Source organism: Microcaecilia unicolor, chromosome 2, assembly GCF_901765095.1.
Source record: "Microcaecilia unicolor chromosome 2, aMicUni1.1, whole genome shotgun sequence".
In the NCBI taxonomy this organism is placed as follows: Eukaryota; Metazoa; Chordata; class Amphibia; order Gymnophiona; family Siphonopidae; genus Microcaecilia; species Microcaecilia unicolor.
The window spans coordinates 123693588-123712228 of NC_044032.1; the positions used below are offsets into that span (position 1 = coordinate 123693588).

The 18641-nt window shown below is 44.4% G+C and overlaps 1 protein-coding gene across 1 annotated transcript in view; it reads left to right on the forward strand.

Annotated features, from left to right (window-relative positions):
• FAM169A (family with sequence similarity 169 member A) overlaps positions 1–18641 on the forward strand; it is a 288635-nt gene that overhangs the window by 54311 nt on the left and 215683 nt on the right. The window contains exon 5 of the mRNA XM_030193277.1: positions 15071–15242. Coding sequence (XP_030049137.1) covers positions 15071–15242 — 172 coding nt within the window. The remainder of the gene's footprint in view (positions 1–15070; positions 15243–18641) is intronic.

An 18641-nucleotide genomic window follows, 5' to 3' on the forward strand; every position in this document is an offset into this window, starting at 1 on the left:
AATAAGGGACATGAGACAACGGGGAGGAAATTCTTGATCTTAGTTTTTTTTCCCAAGATCTACAGACAGATAAACATGGGGAAGGCGGCACAGAGAGTAAGCACTGCACAGCCCTAATACAGGTGCATTGGGAGGAGAACAGAGAATAAAGAGACAGAGATAGGGCATCATAGAATCTTACAGACAAGAAAAGAACAGGAAAAGACAGAGAGGGCAAGTAGGAAAAGTAAGAACTGCAAGAGTCAGAGAGAGACATGGGAAGGAGAACAGGGAATAGGACGTGGACAAAAACGCAGCCAGAGAAGACAGCGAGAAAGTAGAAAATGCACAACCTCTAAGGATCGTTGAGCCAGAAGCTCGCATAAAGACCGATCCGAAGAATTGAACGCGAAAGAAACAGCCAGCAAACACGAGATCGGAGTCTCCTCGTCTCGTAGTAATGCACCAATCACGCAACAATCACACACTTACACGCATCACGCAAATCAAAAATGGACAGAGTAGAAAACAGAAAAGGAGAATACTCAGAACAGAAAGGAGGGGAAAGAAAAAAGTAGATCTTGGACGCATAGAATCACCCCTCTTGCGGCCAAGATAAAACATAAAAGAAAAAGAAGGGGATAGGAAAGCATGGAACATGGGATAAGACCGTAGCGGACGGCGGGCATTAGTATTGCGTGAGATCAGCGAACCGGGGTCACCACTGTTTAAATGCCTCCCCTTTTAGACCCCCTTTTTTTTTCCCTTCTACAGGGAAGGTTAAAGAGCGTTAGTTCATCCAAAAGTTTCTGAATTGTTTCCCTGACCTCCAGTGTCACCCAGTCCCATGGGGGTCTGTTCTGGGGAGGCATCAGAAGGCTCAATTCGAACTCAATTCCCATGACCACAGCTTTCTGTCTCTTTGGATCTAAATGAATCTTTAAGCTCTTGTTTTCCCACATATATTATATTGAATATCAACCCAAATTAGTTCAGGGAATGTGTGTTATTAGGGTGTGGATTATTTGGTAGAACAAATAATAAGTAAAGGGTGAATAGAAATATAGAAATAAAGACAAAGATAGCTTCCAGAAATAGAGTATTTATTCTTACCAATATAAGGTCTTCACATCAGTACATTCATCAAACAGATTGCACAGAGTTCTGCTATCGGTCAAGTGTTGGAGGAAACTTCCCACTTTCTGTCTAAATCTCATCCCTTTTATAGATGAAGATTTCTATGCAAGTCAATGACAAGACCCTTTTTTTCTATTCTTGCCCAACTCTTTCCGGCAGGTGTACATCTGTACCATCTGTACCCTCTGCTTTCCGGTTCTAGCTATTGCAAATTATTGTGTAACTTCCTTTTTTGTCAACATCTCCCTAGCTACGGACATCCAAACATCCAAACATAGCTATTGCAAGCTATTGTGCAATTTCCCTTTTTGTAAACATCTTTTTTTCTTTTCTTATGAAGATATCTAAATATAGATATATTAATTTCATATTATCTTGTGATCTGGGTTAGGATTTTAGCCATCAATTCCTTGATCTTGGCTTTTGCACTGCTTTTGAATGTCACACCAAATTCTAATGAGGCCTAGTCAGTGCCTTTTAGCAGTTTAAGCTGTTTAAGGTATGTAAATTGACCCACCACTATTCCAGTGGATGGATCCCAAGCGGGGACACATATTAACTTACAGGAAAAGCAAGTCCTTGCTCAGCCAGTCATAGATCTTTAAACCTAGCTGGTATTTTTACAGCCTGAGTCCTAAAATCTGGCCTTCCACCCTTCCAGTGGGCATCCAGTGAGGGCCTCTTGCTGTACTATAATTATACAATACCTTTCAAATATTTGAACGTCTGTATCATATCACCCCTGTTTCGCCTTTCCTCCAGGGTATACGTGTTCAGGTCAGCAAGTCTCTCCTCATACGTCTTGTAACGCAAATCCCATACCATTCTCATAGCTTTTCTTTGCACCGCTTCAATTCTTTTTACATCCTTAGCAAGATACGGCCTCCAAAACTGAACACAATACTCCAGGTGGGGCCTCACCAATGACTTATACAGGGGCATTAAAACCTCTTTTCTTCTCCTGGTCACACCTCTCTCTATACAGCTTAGCAACCTTCTAGTTACGGCCACCGCCTTGTCATGCTGTTTTGTCGCCTTCAGATCCTCAGATACTATCACCCCAAGATCCCTCTCCCCGTCCGTACATATCAGACTCTCACCGCCTAACACACACGTCTCTCGTGGATTTCTACTCCCTAGGTGCATCACTTTGCATTTCTTTGCATTGAATTTTAATTGCCAAAACTTAGACCATTTTTCTAGCTTCTGCAGATCCTTTTTCATGTTTTCCACTCCCTCTGGTGTGTCCACTCTGTTTCAAATCTTAGTATCATCCGTAAAAAGGCAAACTTTACCTTCTAACCGTTCTGCAATGTCACTCACAAATATATTGAATAGAATCGGCCCCAGCACCGATCCCTGAGGCACTCTACTATTCACCTTTCCCTCATCTGAGCGAATTCCATTAACCACCACCCTCTGGCGTCTGTCTGTCAACCAGTTCCTAATCCAGTTCACCACGTCGGGTCCTATCTTCAGCCCGTCAAGTTTATTTAAGAGCCTCCTGTGTCAGCTAATTCTACCTATATTTTGTACTTTTAAAACTTGAAACAAGGTAATTTGATTTTTAAAATCTAGTATCTAATATTTAACAGGCATGTTTGTTCACTAGACATACATCAAATGGGTGTGTTTCACTCCTGTTAAATTGTTTGGAAGTTAAATTTTTTTTTTGTTACATTTGTACCCCGCGCTTTCCCACTCATGGCAGGCTCAATGCGGCTTACATGGGGCAATGGAGGAAGCTGAGGAAGCTTCAGCAGGATATCAGAAATGTAGAAATAATATAAGTTATAGACATGACTTTAACTCACAAGTTGTAGTGATGTACGTCCAGAATATTTATTTATTTTCTTTTTTCCACTTCTCCTTCTTCATCCCAAGCCATAGACTCTTGTCTTATCTATTTTCCATCTTTTGTGAAAGTTAAGAATAAAGTCTTTATCAGCTTCATTTCCTTATCAAGCAGTTTCTGCGTGGTGGTGTTTACCTGATGATCTCGGAATAATCTCTTCTTATCTGCTATACTGGAAACAATTGAAGACACAATAGAAGATTTCTTTATTAAGGTGTTTTTTTTTTAATACGGCTTTTATATTTCATTCTATTTGCTTTTTTGAAACAGTTAAGCTGTAATATGATGTTATCCTCTTTGAAACTTTATATGGGAGATGGCAGACTATAAGTTTCATTACCATTCTTGCGATTTAATAACTTTGAGTAACTTTGTGTCATGGCATATTTAATTACCTCACTAGTTATTCCCATCTCTAGATCTTTTATCAATATATTAAAAAGCAGCAGTCCCAGCACAGACCCCTGGGGAACCCCACTGTCTTACTCTTTTCCATTAAGAATGCTGACCATTTAACCCTACTCTGTTTTCTCTTTTAACCAGTTCTTAATCCACAATAGGACACTACTTCCTATCCCATGATTTTCTAATTTCCTCAGGAGTTGCTCATGAGGTATATTGTCAAAGATTGTGTTGGAGGCAAAAACAGTGAAAACTTTTTTTTAGGTATATTAGAAGGAAGAAGCTGGTAAAAGAATCAGTTGGTCCACTAGATGACTGATGGGTAAAAGGGGCACTGAGGGAGACAAAGCCACAGCAGAGAGACTAAGGGGCGCTTTTACTAAGGCTTGGCAAAAAGTGGCCTGCTTCAGTGAGAGCGTGTCTTTTGGGCACGCGCCGGGCCAGTTTTTTACCACGTCCTGGAAAAAGGGCCTTTTTTTAAGGGGCTGGAAAATAGACATGCAGCAAAATAAAAACCAGTGCGAGTCCATTTTCGGCCTGAGACCTTACCGCCACCCATTGATTTAGCAGTAAGAACTCTCACGCTACCCGGGCAGTAGGCATGCAGTGCGTGCCCACTGCTGTTTATCGCTGGGTAAGCGCCATGTGGTAGAAAATAGAACATATTTTCTATCACATATTTTCAGTATGTGCCAAATTCAGAATTACTGCCTGGAGCATGCAGTAGCTGGGCGGTAATGCTGATTTGGCATACACTGGACGTGTGTAGGCCCTTATGAGCCTTTGTAAAAGGGCCCCTAAATGCATTCTGTGCTTCGATCTTCACCGAGGAAGATGTGAGGGAGATACCAGTGCCAGAAATAGTATTCAGTGCTGATGAGTCAGAGGAACTGAAACAAAGTTCTGTAAACTTGGAAGATGTAATGGGGCAAATTAATAAATAGAAGAGAAGCAAATCGCCTGCACCGGATGGTATACATCCCAGAGTACTGATAGAATTGAAAATAAAACTTGCAGAGCTATTGTTAGTAATGTGTAATTTATCTTTAAAATCAGGCATGGTACCGGAAAATTGGAGGGTGGCCAATGTAACGCCTGTTTTTAAAAAGGGTTCCAGAGGTAATCTGGGAAATTATAGACCGATGAGCCTGACATCAGTGCCGGGTTAAATGGTAGAGACTGTAATAAAGAACAAAATTACAGAGCATATACAAATTCATAGATTAATGAAACAAAGCCAACATGGATTTAGTGAAGTGAAATCTTGCCTTACCAATCTATTACATTTCTTTGAAGGAGTGAATAAACATGTGGATAAAGGTGAGCAGGTCAATATTGTGTAGCTGGATTTTCAAAAGGCATTCTTTTCAAAGTCTCTCTCTGCCTTCCTTATCAGCGCTTTGCCTTTGACTTGCCATTCCTTATGCTGTTTATTCTGTCTGATCCTTCTATCTCTGAAGGATTTTCTTTTAGCTCTATTAACTTTCTTCACCTCACTTTTTAACCATGCTGACTGTCATTTGGCCATCTTTCCTCCTTTTCTAATGTATGGAATATATCAGGTCTGGGCTTCCTCGAGGTTTTTTCAAATAACATTCACACCTGATTTAAATTTTTGACCTTTGTAGTTGCTCTTTTTTTTTAACCATTCTCCTGCTTTTTGACCTTTGCAGCTGCTCTTTTTTTTTTTTTTTTTAACCATTCTCCTGCTTTTATCATTGTTTCCTTTTTGAAAGTAAAATGCTAACGTAATGGATTTCTTGTGTGTACTTATTTCAGAGATTATATAAAATCTGATCATATTATGATCACTATCAAGTGGCACCAGATCATGTGCTTCACTAAGGACAAGGTCTAGAATTGTTCCCCTCTTGTTAGTTCCTGTAACTAGTAGCTGCTCTCTATACTGATACTGTGGTAACTTTAAAATAGTCCTTATAAATGCTATCCTATGGAACTGTAACAGAGACTTTATATGCAAAAAAAAAAAGCTATTCCTTCCTTGTCATCAAGCAGATGAAGCCATTACGTATGGGTTATGTCCATCAACCAGCAGGGGAGATAGAGAGCACTCAGACTTTCACAGTGCCCTCTTGGCCAGCTAGCTCCACTGCCTCTTCAGTATTCTCTATCTCCCTTAGCAGGGTGGCTGCAGCTTGTTCGAGCTCCAGAAAAATCTGCCGGGAGGTGGTTCCTGGCTTGCCAGTTGTTAACTGGGGTGTTGGAGGCTATAGCAGCTTCACTTTAAAGGCACATAGGTTAGCCCTTTCCCTGCCTTACCCATACCTCTGTGGATGTGGACATATTGCCTTGTTTTCCCTGTCCTTACCCACCAACAGTGGATGCAGGCATATAGGTTCGCCCTTTCCCTGCCTTTCCCACTCATCTGAGCCTCCGGAGTCTTCAATACCTCTGCTTTCCTCACAGCTTAAAAAAAAAAAAAAGTTGCGTCGCGTTTTTTAAAAGCAGAGACGCTGGAACAGAGGTTTTTGACCTGATTTTCAGCAGGATCGTAGTTGTACACTAGATCCTTTGAGGTAAGAGTGTTTTCCAACTCCTCCGGGATGGGCCCGCAATCGGGGCGATTTTGGCGCGAAACCGCCATTTTGGATTTTACCGCCGTTTTTCGGCGATGGCTGCGGACAATGTAAAGCGCTGTTCAACTTGTGGCAAGCGCAAATCAGCAGCAGGGCTCTGTAAATCGTGCTGTATTGGCGTAGGAGCCGGCCCGAGCATGGCGAGCGATGTTTCTTCCCGCTCTGAGCTGGCAGCGGGTGCCATTTTGCTTACACCGCATGGCGCGGCCTCCGTGGACACGGAGAGACCTGAGCCGGGTGGGGCACCTCGAGATGAGGTTATTTCAGGAGTGGCTAGCACCGGACAGGATTTGGGTGCCCAGGGTGAGATTTTTTCCCCGGATTTTGTGCTTTTGCTGCATAAAGCATACATGATGAAAATAGCCCTTCCTCAAGGGTCGCCTGAGGCTCCTCTGATTGCCCCCCCCGAAGGATTCTGGCCTGGGACTGCCCAGTGAGGCTTTTTTCCCGGATGCTTGGCCTAATGATAAGCGCAGAAGGGTTAATTCCCCTTCAGATTGTGGTGCACCTTTTTCCACCCCTGTGGTCGGGGTGTGAGGATTCGGAGAACTCTGACAGACGTTCTTGGTCTGAGGAACCAGAGTCAGGTGCGGATTTACCACAGGATCTGGATGATCCCTCCGCGGTGAGGATTTTCCACCGTGATGAGCTGCCAGCGCTTTTTTCAGATACCCTGCAGGCCCTCTCGATTGAAGATCCTGACAGTGGCATGGCCTCCTCGGGTAATCCCAGGATGGCTAGTACCAAGAAAGCTGCTCGGGCCTTCCCTTTGCATGACTCCATCCTAGAGCTTGTTTCGGCTCAGTGGGCTGACCCCGAGGGACCTTTGAGAGTTTCCAGGGCTATGGGGCAGTTATACCCTCTGCGTGAGGGACATATGGCTCGTTTTCAAATGCCTACAGTGGATGCCCTAGTCACTGCGGTGACAAAGAGAACTACCCTCCCTGTTGAGGGAGGTGTTGCCCTGAAGGATGTTCAAGACCGTAGGCTGGAAACAGCGTTGAAACGGTCCTTTGAAATTGCAGGTCTCACTGTTCGGGCGTCTGCATGCAGCTGTTATGCTGTGAGAGCCTGCCTAGCTTGGCTGCAACAGGCAGTGGCTCAGCCCGGAGATGGAGCGGAGCCCTTCTTGGATGTGGCTCCGCGGATGGAGGTGGCCTTGTCCTTTCTGGCTGATGCCCTTTATGACCTTGTCAGAGCTTCGGCTAAACAAATGGCAGTAGCAGTGGCGGCTCGCCGTCGTCTGTGGCTACGACACTGGGCAGCGGACATGGCCTCTAAGCAAAGGTTGGTGAAGTTGCCTTTTCAAGGACTTCTCCTATTTGGTGAGGAGTTGGAGAAAATTGTGAAAGGCCTGGGTGATCCAAAACCCCAGCGCTTGCCCGAAGATAGGCAGAGGCCTTCCTCTAAGGGCCAGGCGGTCCACTCCTCGTATAGACCTCGCTTCCGTGAAGCTAGAAGGTACCGCCCGGGGCGTTCTGCTGGGTTCACTTCACGTGCCCATGGTCAGCAGAGGAACTCCTTTCGCTCGGACAAGTGTTCCGCAGCTGGTGGCTCAAGACTAGGAGTTCAGGGGCGACCCTCTCAATGATGGTGCGCCGGCCCTCTCCTCGATGCCTGTCATCGGAGGACGGCTTTCCCTCTTTGTCGAGGAGTGGGCCAAGATTTCCTCAGATCAGTGGGTTCTGGACCTGATCAGAGATGGATACAGAATAGAATTCAACGCCCCAGTAAGAGACGTGTTTGTGGCGTTCCGATGCGGTTCTGCCGTCAAACGGGCGGCGGTGGAGGAGACTTTACAAGGTCTGATTCAGTTAGGGGCAGTGACCCCGGTGCCTCCCGCCGAGCAAGGCTGCGGCCGATACTCCATCTACTTTGTGGTGCCGCGAAAAGGTGGGTCCTTTCGCCCTATTCTGGACTTAAAAGAAGTGAGCAAGTTCCTGAGAGTGCGGCATTTCCACATGGAATCCCTGCGCTCCGTCATTGCGGCGGTTCAGCCAGGAGAGTTTCTCACGTCTCTAGACCTGAAAGAAGCTTACTTGCACATACCGATTTGGCCCCCGCACCAGAAGTTTCTGAGGTTTGCGGTGTTGGGAAAACATTTCCAGTTCAGGGCCTTGCCTTTTGGCCTCACCACAGCTCCCTGAACTTTTTCGAAGGTAATGATGGTAGTAGCTGCTTTTCTCAGGCGAGAAGGTATCAGGGTTCACCCGTACCTAGACGAGTGGCTCATCAGAGCAGACTCTGCAACAGAGAGCTTACAAGCTACAGCCAGAGTGGTCTCAGTACTGCAATCTCTAGGCTGGGTCGTCAATATGGCCAAAAGTCACCTGTCCCCTTCACAATCTCTAGAGTTTTTGGGGGCCAGGTTCGACACAGTCTCGGGCTATGTGTTCCTACCCGAGCCAAGGCGGTGCAAGCTTCAGAATCAGGTCCGTCTGCTCCTGAGGATGCCCCGCCCGCGAGCTTGGGACATTGTCCAGCTGCTGGGATCGATGACAGCCACAATGGAAGTGGTACCCTGGGCGAGAGCGCACCTGAGACCTCTACAGTATTCCCTACTACGGAGATGGTCTCCTATTTCTCAGGATTACCAATGCAGACTTACTTGGCTCCCTGCGGCCCGTCTCAGCATGGAGTGGTGGTTCTCGGACAGCATGCTGCGGCGAGGAATGCCGCTGACGCTCCCCGTTTGGTGCCTAGTGGTAACAGATGCCAGCCTGAAGGGCTGGGGCGCACACTGCAAGGGGAAGCATGCCCAGGGTCTGTGGACACCCGAGGAGTCGGAATGGTCCATCAACCGCCTAGAGTTGAAAGCGGTGTTTCAGGCGCTTCTGGCCTTTCAAGTGACCCTGGAAGGATTGGCTGTCAGAGTGATGTCGGACAACACGACAACGGTGGCCTATATAAATCGACAAGGCGGAACAAGGTGCAGAGCACTAGCCGCGCAGGCCGAACTGATTTGCCACTGGGCCGAGCTGCATCTTCAGTGTCTGTCGGCAGCTCATATTGCAGGTCAGAGCAATGTGCAGGCCGATTATCTGAGCAGGCATCAGATCGATCCAGCAGAATGGAATCTGGTAGACGAAGTATTCCTGCAGATCTGTGCCAAATGGGGCAAGCCCGTGATGGATCTAATGGCGACAAGTGCCAATACCAAAGTCCCGTGCTGCTTCAGCAGACGGAGAGATCCTCGCTCGGTGGGGTTGGATGCCTTGGCTCAACCCTGGCTTCCGGGTCTACTTTATGTGTTTACCCCATGGCCCTTGATAGGGCGCCTGCTCTTGCGGATTCGGCTGCACCCAGGAGAAGTGGTCCTCATCGCCCCGGATTGGCCAAGGAGACCTTGGTATGCAGACCTCCGACAGATGCTCCTGGAGGCTCCTCTGCCGTTACCTCTGGTACCGAACCTGTTGACTCAGGGACCGGTAGCCATGGAGGACGCCGGCCGCTTTGGTCTTACGGCATGGCTATTGAGAGGGCGCAATTGAGGGATAAAGGTTATTCCAATAAAGTTATTTCCACTCTCCTGCAAGGCCGCAAGCGGTCCACTTCCGTGGCTTATGCCAGGATTTGGTGCCTGTTTGAGTCTTGGTGTGCTTCCAGAGCCATTGCTCCAATGCGGGCTCCTGTCTCGCCGATTCTGGACTTTTTGCAGGAAGGTGTACAAAAAGGCTTGGCCTATAATTCCCTGCGGGTGCAGGTGGCAGCATTGGCCTCCCTTCGTGGTAAGGTGGAAGGCGTGTCTTTGGCTGCTCACCCAGATGTTGCACGGTTTCTTAGAGGGGTGCTTCGGCTCCGACCTCCAGTGCGAGCACCCTGTCCAGCTTGGAACCTGGGGCTAGTTTTGAAAACCCTGCAGGCATCTCCTTTTGAGCCGCTTCGGCGAGCATCTGAGAAAGACTTGACACTGAAGGCCGTTTTTCTGGTGGCCATTACCTCGGCGAAACGGGTGTCAGAGCTCCAGGCGCTGTCCTGTGGAGACCCATTTCTGCAATTTTCAGAGTCCGGAGTCACGGTTCGGACCGTGCCTTCCTTTATGCCTAAGGTGGTTTCAGCCTTTCACTTAAACTAGCCTATTTTCTTGCCCTCTTTTTCAGAGGAAGAGTTTCCAGAATCTTTTGGGCAGCTGCACCTTTTGGATGTGCGCAGGACTCTGCTGCAGTATCTGCGAGTTACTAACTCTTTCAGGACTTCTGATCATCTGTTTGTTTTGCTATCCGGTTCTCGCAGAGGGTCTCCAGCGTCTAAAGCCACTATTGCCCGCTGGCTCAAAGAAACTATCTTTTCAGCTTATCTGCTGGCCGGCAGGGTTCCGCCTGTAGCCTTTAAGGCACATTCTACTAGAGCGATTTCTTCCTCTTGGGCTGAAACTGGAGCACTCTCTCTTCAAGAGATATGCAGTGCAGCAACATGGGCTTCTAAGCTCTCCTTTGCCCGACATTACAGGCTGGATGTGGCTGCCAGGAGGGATGCGCGTTTTGGTGCACAAGTGCTAGCGCGTGGTGTGGCTTGTTCCCACCCTATCTAGGGATTGCTTTGTTACATCCCATATGTAATGGCTTCATCTGCTTGATGACAAGGAAGGGAAAATTAGGTTCTTAACTTGGTAATTTTCTTTCCTTTAGTCATAGCAGATGAAGCCATGAGCCCTCCCTGTATGATTGTCTGTATGCTGTGAATCTGTTTTTTCAGGTTCTGTTCTAATTTCCTGAAGTTCCTTCCTTGGGAGAAAGTTGGAAAACAATCTTCAGGATTCATGTTCAGTTTAAATTTAGGAGGATGTGTTCATTCCCTCCAGCATGTTTTTTTTGGAGGATGTGTTGATTCTCTCCAGGAGGCGCGTGTGTTCCCCTCCAGTTCTATGAATAGGAGGATGAGTTCATTCCCTCCAGTGTGTTGGGAGGATGTGTGATTCCCTCCAGGAGGCGCGTGTGTTCCCCTCCACTTATACAATAAGGAGGATGAGTTTATTCCCTCCAGGAGGATGTGCATTCCCTCCTTTATGAGTTCATGCCCTTGTGATGGGCCATCGTTCGCTGTGAGGAAAGCTCTTGTGATTCCCATTGCGGTTTGCCATACTGCTTTGGAAGCTTCAAATACTGAAGAGGCAGTGGAGCTAGCTGGCCAAGAGGGCACTGTGAAAGTTTGAGTGCTCTCTATCTCCCCTGCTGGTTGATGGATATAACCCATACGTAATGGCTTCATCTGCTATGACTAAAGGAAAGAAAATTACCAAGGTAAGAACCTAATTTTCCCTTAAACTCCTTTGCTAAATGAGCAGAGTAACCTAAAATAAAGTCCCTGAGGTTACCTGTTTGTCTTCCTTTAAAAACAATGTCTCAGCAAATTCTTACCAATGACGTTTTCTGTCCCAGTTTGGAAGTCCTCTCACAGCAACTCTTCTGCACTGAGGGGAACTCGGCCTTTGCTTACTTATGTGCTTCCTTGATGATTCACTCTGCAATCAGTGTGCCAGTAGAGCCCTTTTGAACTTTTTCTTTAATGTCACTGTGATTTGGTTGACAGATAACTGAACACAGTAACAAGGCTCTCTGTAAAGGTTACTTTCTGCCCAGTTTTGGTTTCTGCCAAAAGGCTTTGGCCATGGTTTCAGTCAAAACTTCTGTGTTTTCTGTGAAAGCTGAAACTTTGTGCTCCTCCTCCTCCTCCCCCTACCCGCCTTCTCCCTGCCTGCCTGTAGGTGCCCCCTTTGGGCATATTTTATAATCCATGGCAGTCTAGGGGTGTAATTGGGGCAGATTTTTCAGATTGTACACTGCCGAGAAGTCCATCAAGGATAATTGAGTAGTATATAAGACACATAGCATAGCAGGAGTGATGCTCAGGCGCTCCTGTCCATGCTGTCTCTTCTGTCAAAATGCGTGCCATTACCTGTAGTGGCAATCTCGTGAGACTGCAGCAAGAGGTCACAGCAGCCATTGTGAGAGTAGAGCTGACTTGGACAAGAGTGACTGGGATCACTACTGCCCTGACTGTACCATTAGACCACAAGGGATTGTAAGGTAGTCTGGGGGGGGGGGGGGGGAGGAGGGGAAGCTACTCTTTGCATTCTTTTTTTCTGTGAGTAATTCGATAGCAAGTGATTTACTTATGATCTTGCATATTAGTTTATATGATAGAGTGCTCCAAATAAATGCATTTGATACAAAGTTTAGCAGGAATTTGTAAATTTGGGATAAGCTCATTAGGAATTAGCTTCTCTGTGGAGATATGACATCAACTGTCACTCTAAAGGTGGCAGAAAGTCGGCCATTGTAAAAGCACTGTGGCTAGTTTGTTTTCATTAGTTGAGGTCCATGTGTGTAGAGGCTGTTTTGCTTGGAGGTAAAATATGTTCTTTCATTATTTAAAATTATTATATATATTCTGGCATAGATACTATTTGGGTGATTCTAAAGCATTTCTAGGCTGTGTTGGGTATGATGAAGATGCAGTGTTTTAATTAAACTTGTGGCATGCAGAAACTAGATTCTATGAGAAAAGAACCTGAAGTGATTGTTTTCACGCACAAATACTGGTCAGATTGTAGTGTTTATAGGGAAATATTACAATGAAATGAAGTTTATGTATTAGAAAACAATTTGAAAAATTATAATCATGAGCAATGCATTTCTCAGAGTATATAGTCGTCACATTCAATAACTTGTGTGCTTTTTTTTTTTTTTAAATTCTGGATTGTGCATCAGGCTGGTATAATGTTTTTGCTTTTAGTCAAGTGTCTGAACTCCTTTTCCCTATTTTAGTAAGAACCTGTTTCATGCCTGTGCTTGCAGTTCCAGTGTCTGGAGGGTGGTAATCTCCTATGGGTTTAGCAGAGGGCTGCCAACTACAAACTCTGACAATCCACAATGGGCCACATTGACACAGACAAACTTTATTTTTTGGTTTTGACATTGGCTGAAACCAGATGATAAGATGCAGCTGCAGGTTCGGTTTCAGCCGAAAGTGCTGAGACTGTTTCGATGGCACTTTTGGTTTTAGCCCAAACTAAAAAAAAGTACTTTTGGTTGGCTTCTGTTTCTCTAGCAAATAATTTTAACTAGATATTCACAAGTATGACTCTACCTTGCATTTCTTTGAAATTCTAAAGTTAAACTTTAAATAAATAAATAAAACAAAACGGAAAAGTCTAAACTGAGGTTTCCTGTGACTAATAGCTGTGCTTTATACTGATGCTACGGTAACTTTAAAATAGTCCCTTTAAATGCTAGCCTATGATACTGTAACAGAGACTTTATATGCTAAAAAAATATTCCTTAAATTCCTTTAAGTGAGCAGAGTAATTTAAAGTTCCTTAAGTTATCTATTAAACTCTTGTCTACTTTTCCTGAAGTTTAAAAGCAATGTCCCAGCAAGCTCTTAACCAATGAAGTTCTCTCACTCTCTGGAAGTCCTCTCGCAGCACCTTAGCTGGGTACTTGATCCATAGTATCAAGTCAACAGCTTCTATGCTAGCTAGAAAATAACTCATGGATAGTTATAAAGGGGAGGGTTTTTTTCCATGTGTCTCTGTTGGAAGAAGGGGGCACGATAATCAATGTCTGGGAAGGAGCTGAAATGGGAAGCATAGTGGAGTCGTACATTGTCTTTTCAAATACTATGTCAACTTGGATTCTCATAATCTGAAAATAGAGATAGGATGAGTTCTAGCTTGCAACCATATTAACAAAGAATGAGGGAGTTGGTCATAGGGCAAATTTTGTGAAACCTCTAAAACATTCTGAAAAGTTCTGTATGTTATGTAAACCAGTTTGACTTGTACAAAATGCTTTTGACCTGTGAAATTTTTCCCTATTTCTCATCTACAAATGGCATAGTACAAGCAGTGAAAATTGTAGCATAGTTTAGAAATTGTCACGGGGTAATTCATAACTTTGTGCATGCTTAAGTAATAGGCATTAACTTTTCCTATGTGGGTACCTAGTGTGTGCTTATTTCCACTTTGAAAATTTACCCCAGGGACTTTATAAACTTACAATTTTCCTTGGCATGCATATATTTTCTCAATTGACATGCATGAATATGTATTTTTGAAACTGTGCAAGGAAATGCAAACCCCACCCGTGTTAATGCCTCCCCGCTCAATTCGGATAAAGTTATTTGTGTACAAGCTGTGTGCAATTTTATAGGCATATCAGATGTGCAATTTTATAAGCACCCATTTTGACTTTTTAAAATGATGTTCCCTATGAACAAAGTAAACATTGTTCTGACACTCCTCACCTCATGTTCCCTACACACTCAGTTAGCATTCCTGTCTTAGTGTTGTGAACTGGATATGGAAGGGAGCAATGACAGCTGGGCGAGTGGCTCTCTTAATTGAACATACCGCACTGGTTTTGTCAAAAGAAAACAAGTCAGCAAACCTCAGAATGTCAAAATGTTTTGTTGCCTAGACTCATGATATTTGTAGGCTTTCAGTTTGGCAGGCAAATTGTTCTTCCCTTTCCTAAAGCTTTCTCCTATTTTCACCCTTTATCATAGATAAAGGGTCATGGATTTGACATACCGCCTTTCTGTGAGTACAGCTAAAGCGGCTTACATATATGCAGGTGCTTGTTCCTAGTGGGCTCACAATCTAAGGGTGTCTTTTACTAAGGTGTGCTAGCATTTAGCTCGTGCTAAAAATCAGCTGGCGCTAAATGCTGAGTTGCCCATTATATTTCTGTGGGCGTCTCAGCGTTTAGCGCCAGCTGATTTGTAGCATGAGCTAAAAACACTAGTGCACCTTAGTAAAAGACCAATTAAGTTTTTTGTAGCTTTGGCAATGGAGGGTTAAGTGACTTGCCCAGGGTCACAAGAAGCTGCACTGGAAATTGAACCCAGTTCTTCAGGTTCTCAGCCGACTGCACTAACCATTAGGCTACTCCTCCAGCTGCCCTTAATCCAGTTTTATAACACCCAATAATACCTTTGTTAGGCTGGAGTGTATCTTCTGAAATGTTAATTAAAAAAAACCATGTTTATGACCCACAAGTCAGTACAAAGTGGTTGACCAGGAGAGCTGGTACATGTGCAAACACTTCTGATTTCTTTGCTGCATGCCTAAATGCACGTTTTTTTCTTGTATCTCCAGGTGAAGTCTGTTGGAGAGAGAGTGGTTCTATATGTCTTAAATCGAATTATTTATCGGAAGTGGGAAATGGAGAGGGATGACGTTCCATTTCTCTGTCACAGTAGCACTGATTATGCCAAGGTTCTGTGGAAGAAAGGGGAGGCCATTGGGTTTTATTCTGTCAAACCAACAGGTAAATGCATTGTTAAAAACATGTTTCATATTGAGAACAGCTTGGATAAAATAGCACTGATTAGGAAACGTGCTAATGCTTCTGAAATTGTGCTCATTGTTGTACACATTGCCACAAGGGTGTAGCTTTGTTGACACTGCCTCAAGAGGGACATGACTTGACTATTAATACGAGAGGTTTTCTAAACACCTGCCTATAACAAGGCAGAAAATTACCCATTGCTGTTTTGCAAATAATAAACACATGTCATGTTTTCTGCTGCATTGCCAAACCTGCATAGTATTACTTTCTGTGCATTCTGTACCATTATGCTATCTGTTGAAGAGACAGGAAAATTACATGTTGCTATCAGGCCTTCTATCAGTAAAAGGCTCTAGGGCTTAGGGCTTGTTAGAGCAGCTATTTAGCTAAATAGCAAGCCTAGAAGGGGGGGGGGGGGGGGGGGAGAAATGGGGAAGAAGAAAATTTGGGTGGTGGGAATAAAGAAGCACAAAAAAGTGTAGACAAAAAAAGATGAGGTAAGTGGATAAAGGAGGGGAAGATAAGTATTGAATATGTGGGAGAACCAAAAGGGGGTCAGGATTAAGGAGAGGATTGAAAAGTAGATTTAAAACAAAAACAAAAAAAACCCAAATACAGCACCTTGAAAAGGAAATAAAAATAATAAATGGAAAGGCCATGCAGTAGATAGGATTGAAAGAAGTGGAGACTCAACCAACATGGAAGCGATGATTAAGGGAAGGTGGAGCTAGAAAATCTTTTCTTTCAGTTCACATTGAAGAGTTGCATGGGGACAGAAATCTATCTCATCCCTGCTGGAATCAATTTCTTCAAGTAATCAGCTCTTAAAACTCATTTTCTTTTCATGTCATCAGCAGCAGACAAATCCAGACTTATGAGTTATGACCATCTACCAGCAGCTGCAGATAGAGAGCACTGAACTGATCCCTGTGTTGTAGGACAATACGCTCCTTGACCAGTCAGTATTCTCTGTCTTCAGTAGGCAGATGGACGGTTTCTCACAAGCTCTTGGCTTGGTCTCCTAGTTCAGTTGAGCTTGGGGGTGTAGGCTAACTCTGTGCCTGTTTCTGGGTTACACCTGAAGGAAAAAGGGGGGGGGGGGGTTGTGTGGCGAAGGGCAGTTTCCCTGCTGCCTTGCCGTGGCTCTAATTGAAGGAGAAGCCTTTCTGTTCTCCTCACAGCCCAGCACTGCTCTTACTGTGGGAAGCGGCAAGCAGCGTCAGAAGTGTGCAAGCTGCAAAGTGGGCTTTGAAATGGCCACTAGTGAGGCAGAGGCAACGGAGCCTTTTTTTTTTTTGCGCAGGGGATATGCTGCCTCCGTTCTTCTCTTAGTTAAATTCATGATTTGTGTTCAAAGTGTCCTCCTTCAACATTTAACACATTCACAAAAGTCTTCAACGCCACTGAACTGTTGGCTTAATGAATTCTGGGGTTTCATTAAGAGCTCAACTGTTTTGTGAGCACGATAAGCTAGAGCTTCATCCTGTCAAAAAATAAGTACTCAGAAATGTCTCTAATTTCAGGCAGAAGTTTCTGCTGCAGTAGTGTTTGGGTTATTTGGAAAAATGTTGGGGTCCCATTTTTTTCTGGACACTGTGTAATTACCTTGACTAATTGTTTAATACCATTTGATACACTGCCCTAACTGTTTTTGTCACTGCCCATATGTTTTCAGAGACACCACAAAAATAGCTAAATATATTCTGTTGCTTCATCCATTTGTGAAGCCTTCTTGAGATGCTGGGGTGGGGGTGAAGTTGTCACTACGGGCTACCATTAAGATGGGTTATTTTATCACCTGCTTCCCGGGTTCTTTGCTCACGGCTCTAACCACTAGCTCATTTTGACTTGAAGCATATGCTACATACACTCTATACTAGTCACAACCACATGCAGACCTGGGCCTTGAAGTTTTCCCTATGTTGTTGTCAGGGGGAGGGGAGCAGTTCAAGAATGAAGATTTGATGTTTGGGGAGGCGGGCATAAAAAGAGTGACTGACTCTTGGGGAAGGTGATTTACTACTACTACTATGCATCATTTCTATAATGCTACTAGACATATGCAATGCTATACACAGTATATGCAGGTACTACTTCTATCCCTAGTAGGCTCAAAATGGAAGGTGTTTTTTGTACCTGGGGCAATGGAAGGGGCAATGGAAGGTTACGTGACTGCCCAGGGGTCACAAGGAGCTTCAGTGGGAATTGAACCCAGTTCCCCAGGATATTAGGCTACTGATAGTGGCCCACAAATATACGTTTGCTTAAGGCTCCATATGGGACTAATCCCATATGGGACGTTGCTGTATCAAGAAAGTGCAGATGGGAGGTGTTTACATTTGCAGCACTATTAAAGCACTAATAAAGAAGCTGCCTTTCAGATTAAATACTTAATTGAGAACATATTAGATACACTTTTCACTCTAGAAATGATTGGCTGGTTATAGTAAGGTATCTAAAGGATTATGCATTGCTTAAAGAAGGTGTATTGGACACAGTAAACAAAAAAAAAAGTGGGGGCAATGAGGGAGGAAGATCTTTGCTTACAGTTAGTGAATATGGAATCGATTAAAGTGTCATTAAATTTGAAAGACTTCTTTAACGATTCATATGCTTCTTGCTGTGTATTGATAGGTTGTATTGTTACTCTGTACAGATAAAGAAAATGTATGTCTGCCTTTTGAGGAGTGAGAGGGGATGTGACCAATGTGGTCCTTTCCAGTAACCAGATGATTTTGGTGAAGAGTGGTGAATTGTGTTAAACCAGTTGGATAAAGCTTGAGAGATGATCATATTCAGTTAGCCATAAAGGCTGCATTAGGTAAACGGAGTAGTAGATTTTTCTTTTTGCTGCTGCTGTTGGCAATTAGTAATTTTCAAAAACTGGAGGGAGATTGAGGATATGGCAAAGAAATGGTACAAATTGATATGCTGCTGTCTCCATGAGGAGCTCATTATGCATACTCAACAACCTCAAAAAAATGTGAGGTAAATTTTTAAATACTGACAGTGTCTCTCAATTTCTGTATGATTTTTTTTTACTTTACTCCTAATATTAAAAGACACGTATATATTTTGGGAATCATATTGGGTGAATGCTGCTAGGATTCCTACGCAACTTTCAGCCCTGAATCTCTACAGCTTCATTGGCAGCTTCTCTCAGTCCTTGTAGGTGGTCCCAGCGAAGCTCATGGCGGCTCCTGCAGAGTCAAGTGCTGTTCCTGATGCAGGGCCCCCATGAAAGGAAGGCTGTCAAGACTGGAAACATGAGTGCCGATCATAGCCAGGTTGTCCCGACCAATAATGTTCAGCATCCCAGAACTTTGGTCTAGAGGAGGTGGTCTAATAGTAGAGGACTAGGAGACAAGAGGCTTCTAG